This window comes from Artemia sp. Qi Xiang Cuo, chromosome 3 (genome assembly GCF_049724085.1).
Source record: "Artemia sp. Qi Xiang Cuo chromosome 3, ASM4972408v1, whole genome shotgun sequence".
In the NCBI taxonomy this organism is placed as follows: Eukaryota; Metazoa; Arthropoda; class Branchiopoda; order Anostraca; family Artemiidae; genus Artemia; species Artemia sp. Qi Xiang Cuo.
In genome coordinates, this window is record NC_142796.1 from 73866082 (window position 1) to 73879746 (window position 13665).

The 13665-nt window shown below is 34.7% G+C and overlaps 1 protein-coding gene across 2 annotated transcripts in view; it reads left to right on the forward strand.

Annotated features, from left to right (window-relative positions):
- The window catches only part of LOC148954510 (E3 ubiquitin-protein ligase RNF185-like), a 36690-nt gene extending 25337 nt beyond the window's left edge, over positions 1-11353 (forward strand). For both annotated transcript variants that reach the window (XM_089087128.1, XM_089087126.1), the window contains exons 4-6: positions 4219-4276; positions 8039-8144; positions 11062-11353. In XM_089087128.1, the coding sequence (XP_088943254.1) occupies positions 4219-4276; positions 8039-8144; positions 11062-11147 (250 nt within the window). In that variant the 3' untranslated portion in view covers positions 11148-11353. The remainder of the gene's footprint in view (positions 1-4218; positions 4277-8038; positions 8145-11061) is intronic.
- The last annotated feature ends 2312 nt before the right edge of the window (positions 11354-13665 follow it).

Consider the following 13665-nt stretch of genomic DNA (forward strand, 5'->3'; position numbering starts at 1 on the left):
ACGGTTAGGAAGGTGTTCCTAACGGTTAGGAAGGTTCCTGGAAATAATTTTCAAAAGAAGAGAGAGATATATCATTTGGGATACAACTCTAGAAAAAAAGGGGGAAAATGAATAAAGGAGGGAGAAAATTGATTGGTCTAAAACTACAGAAAGACCCGCCGAGAAACAGAGTGCCTACCTGAGACTGTAAAGACGGTGGAAGTGTACCTAGAAAAGCAGAATGCGCTTAATAACTATTACTTTTTACCCATAATACGATCCAGCAGAGGTATTCCAGTATCATTATAAAGGTAAGACGAAGGGTAAAGCCGAGGGAGAAGAAAGTAGCCTTCGCCGCCCTATTTTGAGCTCTTTAAAGTGAGCAGAGAAGGGGTTTATTAGTACTACTCCAGACAGAGCAACAATGAGAAAGGTAAGGAAAAGCAAAAGCATACTTAAGAGAAAGCATAACATCTGGGGGAGTTAACCCAGTGCAACGTTGAAGACTGGTGGAGGATGAGGGAACAGGTGTGAGTAATATGGGGTTTAAAAGAAGGAAAACAATCAAGAAACACACCATGAAATTTTACCACAGTAGCTTGTGGTATAATATCTTTCCAATAAGTCAGGATGATTGCCTCCTGTACATTACACCAAAACATACTGAGATCTCCCTGTGAAGTAAGACCTTAACCGTTGTAGTGGGATTCCATGCACTTCAAATAAAGATGGTCGAACAGAGTGGTTAAATGCCTTTGAAAAGTCACGAAATGAACCCAAAACACACAACCTCTTGTCTATATTAACTCACACAAACTCTGTGGTTTCTAAGAGTGCACGCGAAGTAGAGAAAGAGGGATGAAAATTATGTTGATGGTTAGTTATGAGACAATTTCCGGCAGTCGTATTAGTACTAAATACAAATGAAGAGAGGCCACAACACACTTCTTTTTCAACAACCTTAGAGGCAATGGGAAGAAGAGAAATTCTTATAAAGAAATGGAGAAGATTGTTTGAGTTTCTTTCGGAAAAGAGCTTCATAAACTACAGTACAAACTTTGCTCAAATTTCCTTACACTCGTCAATTCGACGCGAAGAACACAGCTTTTTGGCTGCACGTAATGAAGAAGTATGTACATATTATATCGTTTATGCTCCAAAAGATCATCCTGTGTCTTTCTTTTACTTGCAGCTTTGAATTTACGTAGACTTAGGTCTTCCCACGCCGGCTGGTGCATTAGGCGACAACGGTGCCTCTCCATGACGACCTCTCTTGTGCTTTTGACCAAAGTTCTTTGAGTGACGATCTCAAAAGCGCAGCATCCTTCTCAAGGCATTTGCCTGGTGTTGCCATCTGTCGCTCACGTCTTCTGATGCCGGGAAGAACCCAACACCACACATCATAGGGTAGGCGGCCCTCACCCATCCCAACCATGTAACCCCAATAACGCCATCGGTTAGTCATAATTCTATCGATCACGAGCGGCTGTTTTGTCTTTTTATGTATAAAGGCGTTCGTGATCTTATAAGTCCACCAAGTGGATACCAAGGATGCGCCGAAGACAGATGTTCTCAAAACCCTGGATTGACTTTTCCAGCCGCTAAGTCAACGCCCAAGATTCGCAGCCCTACATCAGTACGGAGAGGAAGTTAGTATTGAAAAGCCGGAAGTTGAGCCTTAGGGAGTATGCTGGATTCCTCCATACATTCCTTAGTTTATTGAAGGTGCTTCCTGTGCCTGCAATGCGCATGGTAATTTCCCGCTCAAAGCTACCGTCATATTTAATGACACTACTATGGTACTTGAACTTTTCAACCTCCTCTAGTACATCAGATCTGACTTTGAGCAATGGGGCAGGTAGGGTATTGACGTTGTTTCGCATGACTTGTTTTCTGTGCACTGATTGACAGACCAACTCGCCCAGCCATGCTGGAGAGTATAGCGATATTATTCTGTAGCTCCTCTCTTAAATGACATAGGAGAATTACATCCTCAGCAAAATCACAGTCACAGAATGTGCGGTTTTGGTTCAGCTGGATTCTACCTCTGAAATTACATATTCGAAGTATATAGTCAATGAGAATAGCAAGTAGCACTGGGGAGATGATACATCCTTGGTGGACACCAGACTTCACAATGAACCATTCGGCATGGTCCCCATTATCAGTCCATAGAGCACATAACTGATTCTCGTATAGCGTGACAATCATACAAACAATCTTGTCGAGGAATCCATAATACCATTGTATTCTCTATAGTGAGTCTCTGTGGACTGAGTCAAACACCTTCAAAAAGTCAGTGAAGGCAATAATAATCTCAGTCTTCCATTCGTTTGCTTCTTCTATGAGTAGCCTCAAACTGAACATCTAATCAGTGCATGATTTCCCTGGTCAAAACCCATGTTGCTCATCTCTTAGTATTGCGTCAACTTTTAACTGAATGTGGTTCAGTAGTGCTTTGCAGAAAGTTTTGCTGCCTACATACTGCAGAGTGAAATTTCGCTTGTTATTGTAGTCGGTTGTTCTCCTTTTCTTAAAGAGTTTGACAATAACGCTTTCTTCCAATCGATGGGAATATTTTCAGTTTCCCATATTTGAGTAAGAGCCTTGTGAAGGGGCTCGGCTATAACTTCAGCTCCACACTTCAAGAATTCAGGCTGTAAGCCGTCAACTCCTGCAGCTTTGCCATTCTTAAGCTTACACAATACTGTCCTGACTTCAACCATGCTTATAGGTTCTTTGCTTATGTCAAGTTGGAAGAAGGATAGCTCAGCCGGAGGAGATGCAGGGTTCTTAGGCGGCGGAAAGTTTAGTACCTCATTGAAATATTCTTTCCGTCTCTTATCAATGTCTTCCTTTTTTGTAAGAAGTTGGCCAGCCTTACTTTCAATTGCAGGGGCCGGCTTTCTGAAATCTCCAGTTATTTCCTTTGTGATACGATAGACTCTCCGGCTTTCGCCCTTACTAGTGGCTGCCTCTGCTTCAGTTGCCTTTGTCTCAAGAAAGAGCCGTTTGTCATAGAAAATACAATAAACAATAAAGTGAAGCTTAAAAATAACACATATTATTACAAGCACGAGACATGCTGCCGCCCCCAAACGGTTACAAAGCCCCAAATCCTCACGCTTGCAGGTATTCTATTTGTCACTATGAATATATATTTATTATTTGTCCCTTCAGGTCTATTCTTTTCAGAGGTGTAAAAATTCATTTGCTATGTAGCACTTTCAGTTTAAGCCATTTATTTAATTTTCAGCAAGTACCCAGAATGTTTTCGAGGGGACAATAACTGCAGCAAAAACTGTTTTCTTACTTGTATTTTGAATAAATTCTTCAATTTTTCACTTATGCTGGGTTTTGTTTCGACTTTTGAGCTTTAATGAGTTAACTATTCTTTAAAAAAAACCTCCCTGACCACGATCATGGGCATGTAATGGGGTTATCAACGATTTTTAGCCGGGTACCAAGAAGTCAATGCCAAGTTCAGGGATATTTCAACTGCAATGGTTTTGTATTTAACAGCTACTTCAGTCTACATCATTAGGGAATTTCCAAACAAAGGGGGTGGAATAGGGGAGTGGGGGTAGTCTCTCTTAGAGGACTTTTTGTGCTCCAAAATGTTTTCCCGTATACTGCAGGATAACATGCTATTTTGTAAATTGATATAAAGCTGTTTTGATAAAATAAAGGTTTAAATAACACAGTTTTGCTACTTTAGCATTTAATTTCTCTATTTGGTTTAATTGTTATTACCTTGTGATAACTAGTAAATTCCTAGTATTACTGTAATTACCTAGTGAAATCCTATGAGTAGAAGTGAGTACGCTACTTATAATGAAAACCCGAAATAAGGCTTACCTGAAAAATTAATTTCTTGGTCATGGTTCTCCTCCCCCCACCTCCAGCGCAATTTCCCAATCCCAATTTCTCCCCTCCTCCAGCCCAATTTCTGGGTGCATTCATAATGATTACTGCATCAAAGTGCGCCTATAACAAGATGACCTTTTTCATCTGTCTTCTAAATACACTTTATGCAGAGTGTGACTTGTGTTAACACTTTACATAGTAAATGCCGCATGTGTTATGCAAAATATGTTAACTTACATTTATATTTGTTGATTACGACATAAATTCGTTTACCTTTAATGAAATTAAGAAATAATATAAAAGAGGACGAAACAGCAAAATGTGATGTTTTTTTTTAAAAACAATTTATAATCTCCAATCGTTCTTTTTTAGTGCCAAGAATGTGCCTCCGCGCCCTCAAGCCCAGAGATTTGAACCAGAGACAAGGAATGTAAGTTTTTTTTTATAATTTTGTTTTTTCATTATTATGACTGCTGCGCGTTATAATAATATGGATAAGATTTACTCCAAAGGAAAGATCGTCACAACCCCTGGTGGGCCGAATTCACATCTCCAATTCAACCCGTAAAATTAAAACAGGCCAAAAATTTAAAAAGAAGAAATCATAAAATGGGAAAGGTGAATGTTATCTTATCTAATAAGATAGCATCAAAAAAATATAACAAGGGTTGAAATAAAATCTTTGTCATAAAATTCGCAAAATATATTAGTTAGTAACGTCAAAAGATTATAAAACATGTATAAAGTGAATACAAAAACGAATGTGCATATGACACAAAAAAATCGAAGAACATAAAAAGGAATAAATGAGGGAAATGGTCGAGATTGGAAGAGATAAGACAACTTTTGGGGATGGGTTGTTAATCACTCTGGGCCCAGTAAGGGACAAATTTTTCTCATATCTTGAGGTAAAGCGGAGTCTAAATTCTAAAAAAAAAGAAGAACTGTCATCTAGCGTCTAGAAAGAAGAACTGTCATCTAACCATGTAGTCTTTACCATTGCTTTGGCATAAAAGCTAAAACATTTTTTAAATTCTAGATATTAATTCTAAAAAAGAAGAAGAACTGCCATCTAGTATGTAGAAAGAAGAACTGGCATATAGCCATCTGGTCTTCTTCATTAATTTAGTTAAGAATAAATGCCATCTAGTATTGCTCTTCACTTTTAGTTGGATACACTAGCAAACTAGGTTTGATTGCTGAGAAAAGGGAAAGGAGCGAACTGAAAGTACATGCAATGATGGTTTATCAAATTTAAGTTTTAGTCATTCAAAAAAAGATTTTGCGAATGTTTGAACCTAAATTTTGTAGGTATTTCCAATTCAATACGTTTGATGTCACAGTTGCCTTATGCCATCTCATAAAGTTGTATCAAGTTGTGGTACACTCAAACAAACCATAAGATATACTTTCAGTTAAATAACATTCAGTTTTGATTATCTTTTTTTATATAAAAGCCAATAGATTATATAAATTGTTTCCCTTTATATTTAAAGTGACTCGAAAGCAATGGTCTAGTTTGGACCGATAATGAACATGTTTGGCGCTTTTCACCCACAATCCGGTTTGGTTTAGTATTGTTTATTTTTCGTTGTATATGTGTTTCGAACATCCTTTTCTCGCTCTATTCGTACTTACCCTATTCGTTACTTACCGTTACTTACCCTATTCGTTACTTACCGTTACTTACCCTATTCATTACTTACGCTCTATACGTACTTACCCTATTCGTTTAGTAAAAATATCATTATTATTATCGTACCAAAGTCGATGCAATTTTTGTAGATAAGGTTGAGCTTATATTACGATGATTTTACTTCACCGTCTTCCTTCCCCTAGAAAGTCTCTAGGGAGAAGCTATACAAGTCTAACACTGACCAATTAGAAGGGTTATAACCAGGATTGCTACTGGCCTAAGAAACAAAATAATAATAATTTTGTTTTATAAATTCTCTGCTTTTCCATACGTTACTGCTGGCAAGTGTCGGTTTTTTGTTTGGCAAGGATTTCAAATGCGACTTCTACTTTTTCTTTTGAACCGAAAAAGTAAATATACACATTAAAATTCTCAGAAAAGCTCAAACTAAATGTAAAAAAAAAAATCTTCAGATATCATTAGAAATGACATTAGCAAATAATTTCTTAGACACGTTGTTTTGCCGTTTACAAGTAAAAATTAAAAATTTGTAAGCATAGGCTACAAATAACCCACATATCTGTTAATCGAGACAGCAAATAATAATTTTTCAAATGTTTAAGCACTTCTGCTTCACGCCTGGAAACTTTATCAGCAGCAAAAAGGACAAAATAGACTAAACAGCTAAAAATTATAACGCGTTTTTAATTTGTTTTGTACTGAGGTTATTTAAATTTTCTCCGTTTTTTTTTGTAATTTGAATTTAATTTTTTTTTTTTTTAATAAAAAAAAAAATTTGACATTTATAGATTTTCATTCTTTGAAGGTCGCTTCTCTGTAATGTTCTACTTTTAAACGGGAAAATTTTGAAGTGTCATATAATCCCAAGAAGGATGTTAAATATAAAGAAGATAGCCGTAGTTATTTCATAGGTAGTTTTTAAGCATTGTTATCTTAAAGTTTTTGGATCTATTAAAAAAGTCGTAGTGTCAAGGCTGCGTTAAGTGCAGCTAAGGATGGTGAAAATAATTATTGGTAAATCTGCAGTTTTCAATATAATTTAGCTAGGATGAAAGTGAACACATCACTAGATGTCTTTTTTTATGTATTTCATAATAAAGTAATCGTTTCTGGGCGAAATTATGTTCTGACCCTCAGTGGAGCCAAAACCTAACCTAAAAAAAAAAAAAAAAAAAAAAAAAAAAAAAAAATCGAAAGCCTGAGACCCCCCGAAAATAACATAGCGGCAAAGCTGATGTCATTTTTGAGAGGTATCAGACTCTTTAAAACTCTGCAAATTTGTTTTTATAGTAATATTTTACTGTTAAGGCTAATGAAAGCAATAATTAACATTCCTGAATCAGCTACGAATGGCAATGAATTCTCTCTTGCCATTTTTTTAAGAAACACATTTTAAACTTTTGGTTACTGTGGGCTGTTCTGAGCCATTTTAGGCCCCTTTAAGGGCTCAAGATGTAATTTCCCCCAGAAACGATTATTGAATTATGAAAAAATTGATCAAGTCATGTATTCATTTTCATCCTAACAAAATTATGTTGAAAACTGCAAGTTTGCCAATAATTATATATCTTGATTCCGTATGTAACATTATACTTGTAAAAGTTTCTTTATCAGTTTAATTGTTAAGATTTTAAACTTTAGGTTCTAAATTCCCTAAATTTAGCTTTTTTCATCTATGAGTAAAATCTGTTCTTTTCTGCTTCCCCAAAAAATTGGTTTGCCTGATGAAATGGATCGAATTTTGTCTGTTCAACTAATAAAATGCTGCCAAGAAAGCAAGTACAAATGGAACTAATCAAAATAGTAAGATACAATAAAAGAAAACATGAAGAAAAAAACGAAGACCTTAAAACGAAGGCCTTTTAGACAATAAAAGAAACCATGAAGAATATATTTTTATTTAGCACTTAATTTCTTTTTGAATGTCGTATTGTTTCATGATGTGTAATTTGTCGGCTAAGATGGACAACAAAATGATTGACGGATTTTTTGGCCTGGGGGTTAAATTAGGCACAAAAACATATCTTTTGTGGAGAACATTTGTAAGAACAGCAATCATCTAAGTCCCTAAAATACAATAGACACCAAATAACACAACCTCCATGTGTCTTTCTTGTGGTCGGAATTCTCAACTTTGGTTGGGAAGTTCAAGCACGTTCGAATTCAAACTGGCTTAAAATCTTAGAAGTCAGACAAAGTTGATCAATGTAAACCATGAGAATTCTAATTAATTTTGAGTTTTACAGTGTCATTTAACATCATTTGGTGTGAAATGATGTAAAATCTTCCGCAAAAGCTGACAAAATATTTAAAAAATAATCAGAATATTTAAACAATTTTTGGTAGGTCTGTAAAGAATTTTCCGTTGAAAATATATATTGGAAACTGTACGATTTTTGAGAGGTGGGCTAGCCCCATCCCTGTGCACTTCCTTTTGCAAAACATGCCAAAATATTGTGATATATAAACATTCTTAAAAGTATTGATTCTTTGGTTCTTTGTACCTCCGTTAATTTGTTTTAATTTTCTTTTTAGACTGGTTTTCCAAATGTGGTAGATGGATCTTTTAGCGTTTCATTTGGTCTTGGAACATTCCCTTTTGGATTTTTGACAACCGCGTCGTACGGCGCAAACCGTCAAGGTATATACGCAGCTTCAACGAAAATTCTGTAGTTTCATTGTGTAAAAAAAGAAAATAATAAGGCAGGAAAATAAAGAAAAACAAAAATAAAGGAATAAAAAATGATCAATACCCAGAAAAAAAGGAAAATAAATAAATGAAAAGCCATTACTTTCCTTTTTAACGAATCAGCATAAATGTAGACTAGCTGACTAGTAATCGATTATTGAATGAAAAAGTTTGAAATCTCTTTCCTCCTCATTTTTTTTTTTTGGGGGGGGGGGGATAGTCTATTTTAGATTTATGTAAAGAAATTTTGGAAACGCCTGACACGCGTTTCATGAACATCCACGTCAGCTGTATCTTCCGGCATAGCTCTGTGAATGCATACCCCCCCCCCATCCGTATGACAACGGAGCTAACACAAAAATTCTAATTTTTCAGGAGTACATAAAGGATTTGAGTTCTTTTGAGGTAATAACGAACCTTCTAAGAAGGTCAAAAGAGTTTTACTTTTTATATCGACGCCACATCTATGAAGGTAAAATGAACTAAAAACAAAAGATCAAGGAAAGACAGATCTCAAAAACCTAGTCTTTGGTGTCATGCAAAAGAAAAATAAATTTATTCCTTTCTGAATTTGGCTAAAAATACGTATCCTTGTCATCAAATAATTCTTCATGGTTATCTAGCTGATACATTGAACTTATTTTGCTTATTTGTTTGAAATGGCCTATATTTTAGTGTTGTGTTCCCTTGTCCCACGAACGGTTTTTTTTTTTTTTTTTTTTTAAGATAATAATGAATCTTCTAATGAGGTAAAAAGATTTACTTCTATCGACTTATATCGACACCATAACCGTGATGGTAAGAGTAAGATAGCCTACAGTGTAGCGCAAAAAACCGAATTTGTTCCTTCCTGGATTTGGCTAAAATTTCGGCTAAAATGCATATCCTGGTCATCAGTTAATTCAGCATGGCTGTCCAACTCGTGTATTTTAGTTGTCTATTCGAAATCATCTATATTTTTTTTTTCTTATTCCATGAACGGGGAATTCTAGGAAAAAATCAACCAAAAGTATTAGTTTATACAAATTTGCATGTAAAGCAAACTTCTTCAAAGATTTAGCAGAATTTGACGCACAACAATAAAAAAGATTGATTCCTGCATTAAACCGTTAAGTAAAGAGTCAGACTGTTGTATTTAAATTGCAAATGACCATGCAAAAAGGCTTAAAAGCATGTTTTAGCTGTTTCTTTTTATTTATTGTATGCCAAGCCATGCATTCATTATCTTCTATTTCTGAGTGTGATTTTTACCCTCGTGTTTGCTTGTTAAAAAATAGTAGTTTCTTTTTTAATTATTTATTATTAACTAGGATGAAATTATAAAAATATTTCACGAGTTAAATAAACTAAAATTTAAGGGTATTTTTTATTAGAAGAGCAAAGTAGAATCATTAAGGTCCATGTTCCCTATACAACTTTTTGTTGTTTTATTTTTCTACTGTGGTACGGTTTTAATAGTTCAACATACAAAGACAATTCTGCTATCGTTTGATTCAGTTTTTTGATATTTGATTTGTATTGTTTTAGATTAGTAAATATGTCAAAAGTAACAGTTGGATTAGAACAATGACAGCGGAAAAATTGGAAACATTTAGCTCTAATATTCTAGTTCATTTTCAGTGCCAAAGTAGGCATAATAGAACTAAAGTAGAATTAAAAAAAGGTTGATCAACAAAACGAAGTTCGTTAGTTAATTATCAAACACTTCTTAGTAACTAACTCGGGTTCGGGCCAGGTACTGTGAGGCTCGGGCCAATAGTAGTCAACATTTTAAAAAAAGGAGGGTTTTAATAACAATTAATACGTCAAAATAACTGACTTATTATGCTGATTCTAAGTGTGTAACATTCTTTTAGTTTAATGTTGCCCATCAAAAGCTGCCGGCCTGAGAAAATTTGTAGAGTATGTGCTAAAATTTGATTTTCTTCGATTCTCAAGACGAGGAGAGGGGAGGGGGTTTACAAACCTTGTCCTTACTCTAATTGATCGTCAGAAATCGAATGGCTATCTCAGAATTTATTATCCGGCTTTTGCCCTATTTTGGTTGAAATTGACGTTTTGCGGCATAAAATGGCAGAGACGGGACTCTGTTAGTAAAAAAGACACTAAATGTTTTGATTTTCATGTAAGCGAGCCCTCCCCCATATTCTACCACTATTTTTTCAGTTACATTGATAAGTGACGTCACAACTAATCCCAGGTGGAACGGTTACAGTGGTTTTTAAATTTAATTCAACAGGTTTTTACTCAGCACATCACACTAGGAGCAAAATCAAGCATAAATCCATTTGATACTAAATAATTGTAAGCTAGCTTATAGTTTTTTTTTATAATTTAAATGCCATTATCGTTTACCATGTTCAGCAGTTTTGGTAAGCTGTTCAAAAATAGTAAGTAAGACGTAGTTAACTGTTTGCAAATTTTAAATGGCTGAATGATAGTAGTGCTGATGGATGTCTTGGTCTATATCTGTGCCATTACGGATTCACATCACCATAATTCTCCAGACTTCTTTGGGCTGGAGCATTTCAATCGGCTTTATAATATACAATAGCTTTAAAGGGAAATGAAAATCGATAAGTAACTTTTGTTTTGTAAGATTGTAATACCCGTTCTTCTTTTTTCTCCTTAAAAGTTTTCTGGAAACTTTTCCAGAACTTTGAAGTTTCAAACTTTTCCAGTTTGAAAACTGGAAACTTTTCATCCAGCAAAACTACGATTATCTCTTTTCTCGTATTTGCTGCTGAAAAGGACCCTCTGGGATAAGAGTGAATAATCTCATGTTTTTGCTTTTCAATGTCATTTCAATTATGGATTTTACCGCAAGTTCCCAAAAAAGCATGTGATAATTTATGGATTTTTTTTTCAGGCCCCCCTCCCGATGAAGATAGATTCATGTCAAATGTATTCTTCTATGTGACTGTTTTGTTTCTGCTGTGGATCATATTTTCTTAAAGCTATAGGACGCTTGTGATAACCTTTTTAATTCAACGTTGTTTCAAAATTTGTACAAATCCTGGTTAAATCGTTATGGAAATTGTAACATTTCCCAAAGCTTCATAAGAGTAACTTGTTAGTGGCGCCTCAATAGTATTAGATATAAACGTTTCTGGCAGAGAACCTTTTTTGCGCTCTTCTATGTTTAAATCAAGGCAGGTAGCTGTTCACGGGCTCCGTTTTTTTTTTTTTTTTTTTTTTTTTTTTTTTTTTTTTTTTTTTTTTGCTTGCTTGCTTGACGGACAAAGGATAACAAATACGGTCATTCGATAATTAGCGTTGTATTTTGTCTTCTTAATTTTTCTTTGTGCTGACACGTTTTGTCAAATCGCGCTTTAACGAACGAAAGGGCGTATCTCACATTTCCATAATTTAACAGCTGAGAAAAAATCAAGTTTCCAAGGTTTTTTGAGATTTTTTTCCTCGAAATATGATTCAATAAAATCTATAAAGCGTCGTATATTGCTTAGTAATAATGCTTCAATCTGGCATCTATTGCATAAAATTAGGTTTGATAGTCTGTAAATTAGAGGCAGTGTAAGATTGTGCATTCATTCATGACTGGTTCCCCTTCTAAGAAGTAAGTTAGGATTGCAAGCGCTAATTTAGTACAATGCCTAAGACCCTCTTTCGGCCTCGTAGCAGCTTAGTAATTAATTTTCAGAAAGTTTTTGAGATACGCCTCTACATGACTGATCAGTACATACATACCAACTTGAGGATTTTTTTGTTATCTAAGTTGTTTTTAACAGACTGTGATATACGCCCCTTTGTCTTGGGCTTGAAGTTTTTGTTAGCCTTTACGGATATAAAAAGAGGTATTGATTTAAAACATGTACCGTAAACTTGTCTAGTAGAATTGCAAGTATTTAATTCCCTTGTGAACAAGAAAGATTAATATATGGAGTTACTTCAGCTTAACTCCATTTATTCCACTTCAGCGCCACCATACACGTTACTTCGTGTTTTCTCTTTTTCATCACCATCTCCATTGGTGATATCACTTTCATCATTGCTTCATACCAACTAAAGATAATTTTATTTATAAAACAATAAAAACTAATCTTTTATACAAAGAGGAATGAACTTATCATCATCAATCGTATCTTATTCTGAAAATTTTGCAATTGATAGCGATGATAAAATTACTGGCGAGAAGAATCCTTACTATTTCACTAGTTGCACTAATCTTGACTCATCAGAAAATGTCAATCATTATTTAAATGAGTCCAAATTTTATCCTCATTATTACATAAGTGTAAAATTTTATTACAAATGTTTTGCCATTGCTGATAATATTGACGAAATAGGAGGGACTAGTTGAAAAGAATTGGCTAGTAGCGTTAATGTTGGTCCCATTTTTACAAAATTGAGTTGAATCATGTTTACCTGCCATCCATTTGTTCAACAAAAAGGGGGATTTCTCCATCCACTTCTACTCTGGTCTCAAGCCACAGTTGAACTAGAGGTCTTCGGCAAGAGATGGATGAGAGGATGATAGAAGCAAAAACATACAACTGTTGAAAAACCAGTGCAAAAACGCAGGTTCACATTGTTGGATGACTTCCATCCAATTCAAACCCTCGTGAAAATGGGCCCTTGTCTTGGCTCAGTTGCAGAAAAGGGAAAATGCTGTGCAATTAGTGTAACGCTATCTATTTCATGTCAGATTAAAAGCTTCGGTCGAGAATGAAAGATGAAGATATTATGTAACATCAATGGACTTTCTTTGAATTTGTTCTATTTGGTGTATAACGGTGATTTATGTGTAATTTGAACTAATATTCACGTGGGAATTTTTTGTTTATTATTTCATAGCTTCCAAAGCTCATAGCCTGACTTTCATTTTAACTCGTTTTTTCAACCATTACCTAGGTCTAGGTAATAACTCTAGGTAATCTTAGTTAATTCGAGATAACATCTTAAGGAATTCTCTCAAATTAAGGTTATAAAAATTATTCCAGGAAACGCAGATTTAAAATTACAACAAAAACTGGCACCCAAAATAGACTTTGATTGGAAACAATTGTGTGGTGCCTCTTAATTGAGTCTCCTGTTTTTTTTTCGTGCGATCTTTTCTCCAAATAAATCAAGACTTTCTACCGTTCTAAAGTATTAATTTGAAAGTATAAATCTGAAAGATAAGTTATTTAATATTACGTATTATGGCCTCATGAATTATAACATATTAACTTACTATGTATAAATTAATTAGTCCAGAGCTAGCAAATAAGACTGGGAGCTGACTAAAACCATCCTCAATTTAATACGGCTGTAATGTGACTAAAATATCTAGTACTAAAAGTAAATCAGTATACGCAGTTGAACTAAATAGATACTAATCATTATATCTACACTGAGAATTGCTAGGTGACTCTGATAATCTTTTGAATTTTCTGCATCCAGAGCAGGAATCAAACTCGTTTAATACTAAGGCCTCACTAACTTTGACATACTGACATATCCTATGTAGTTG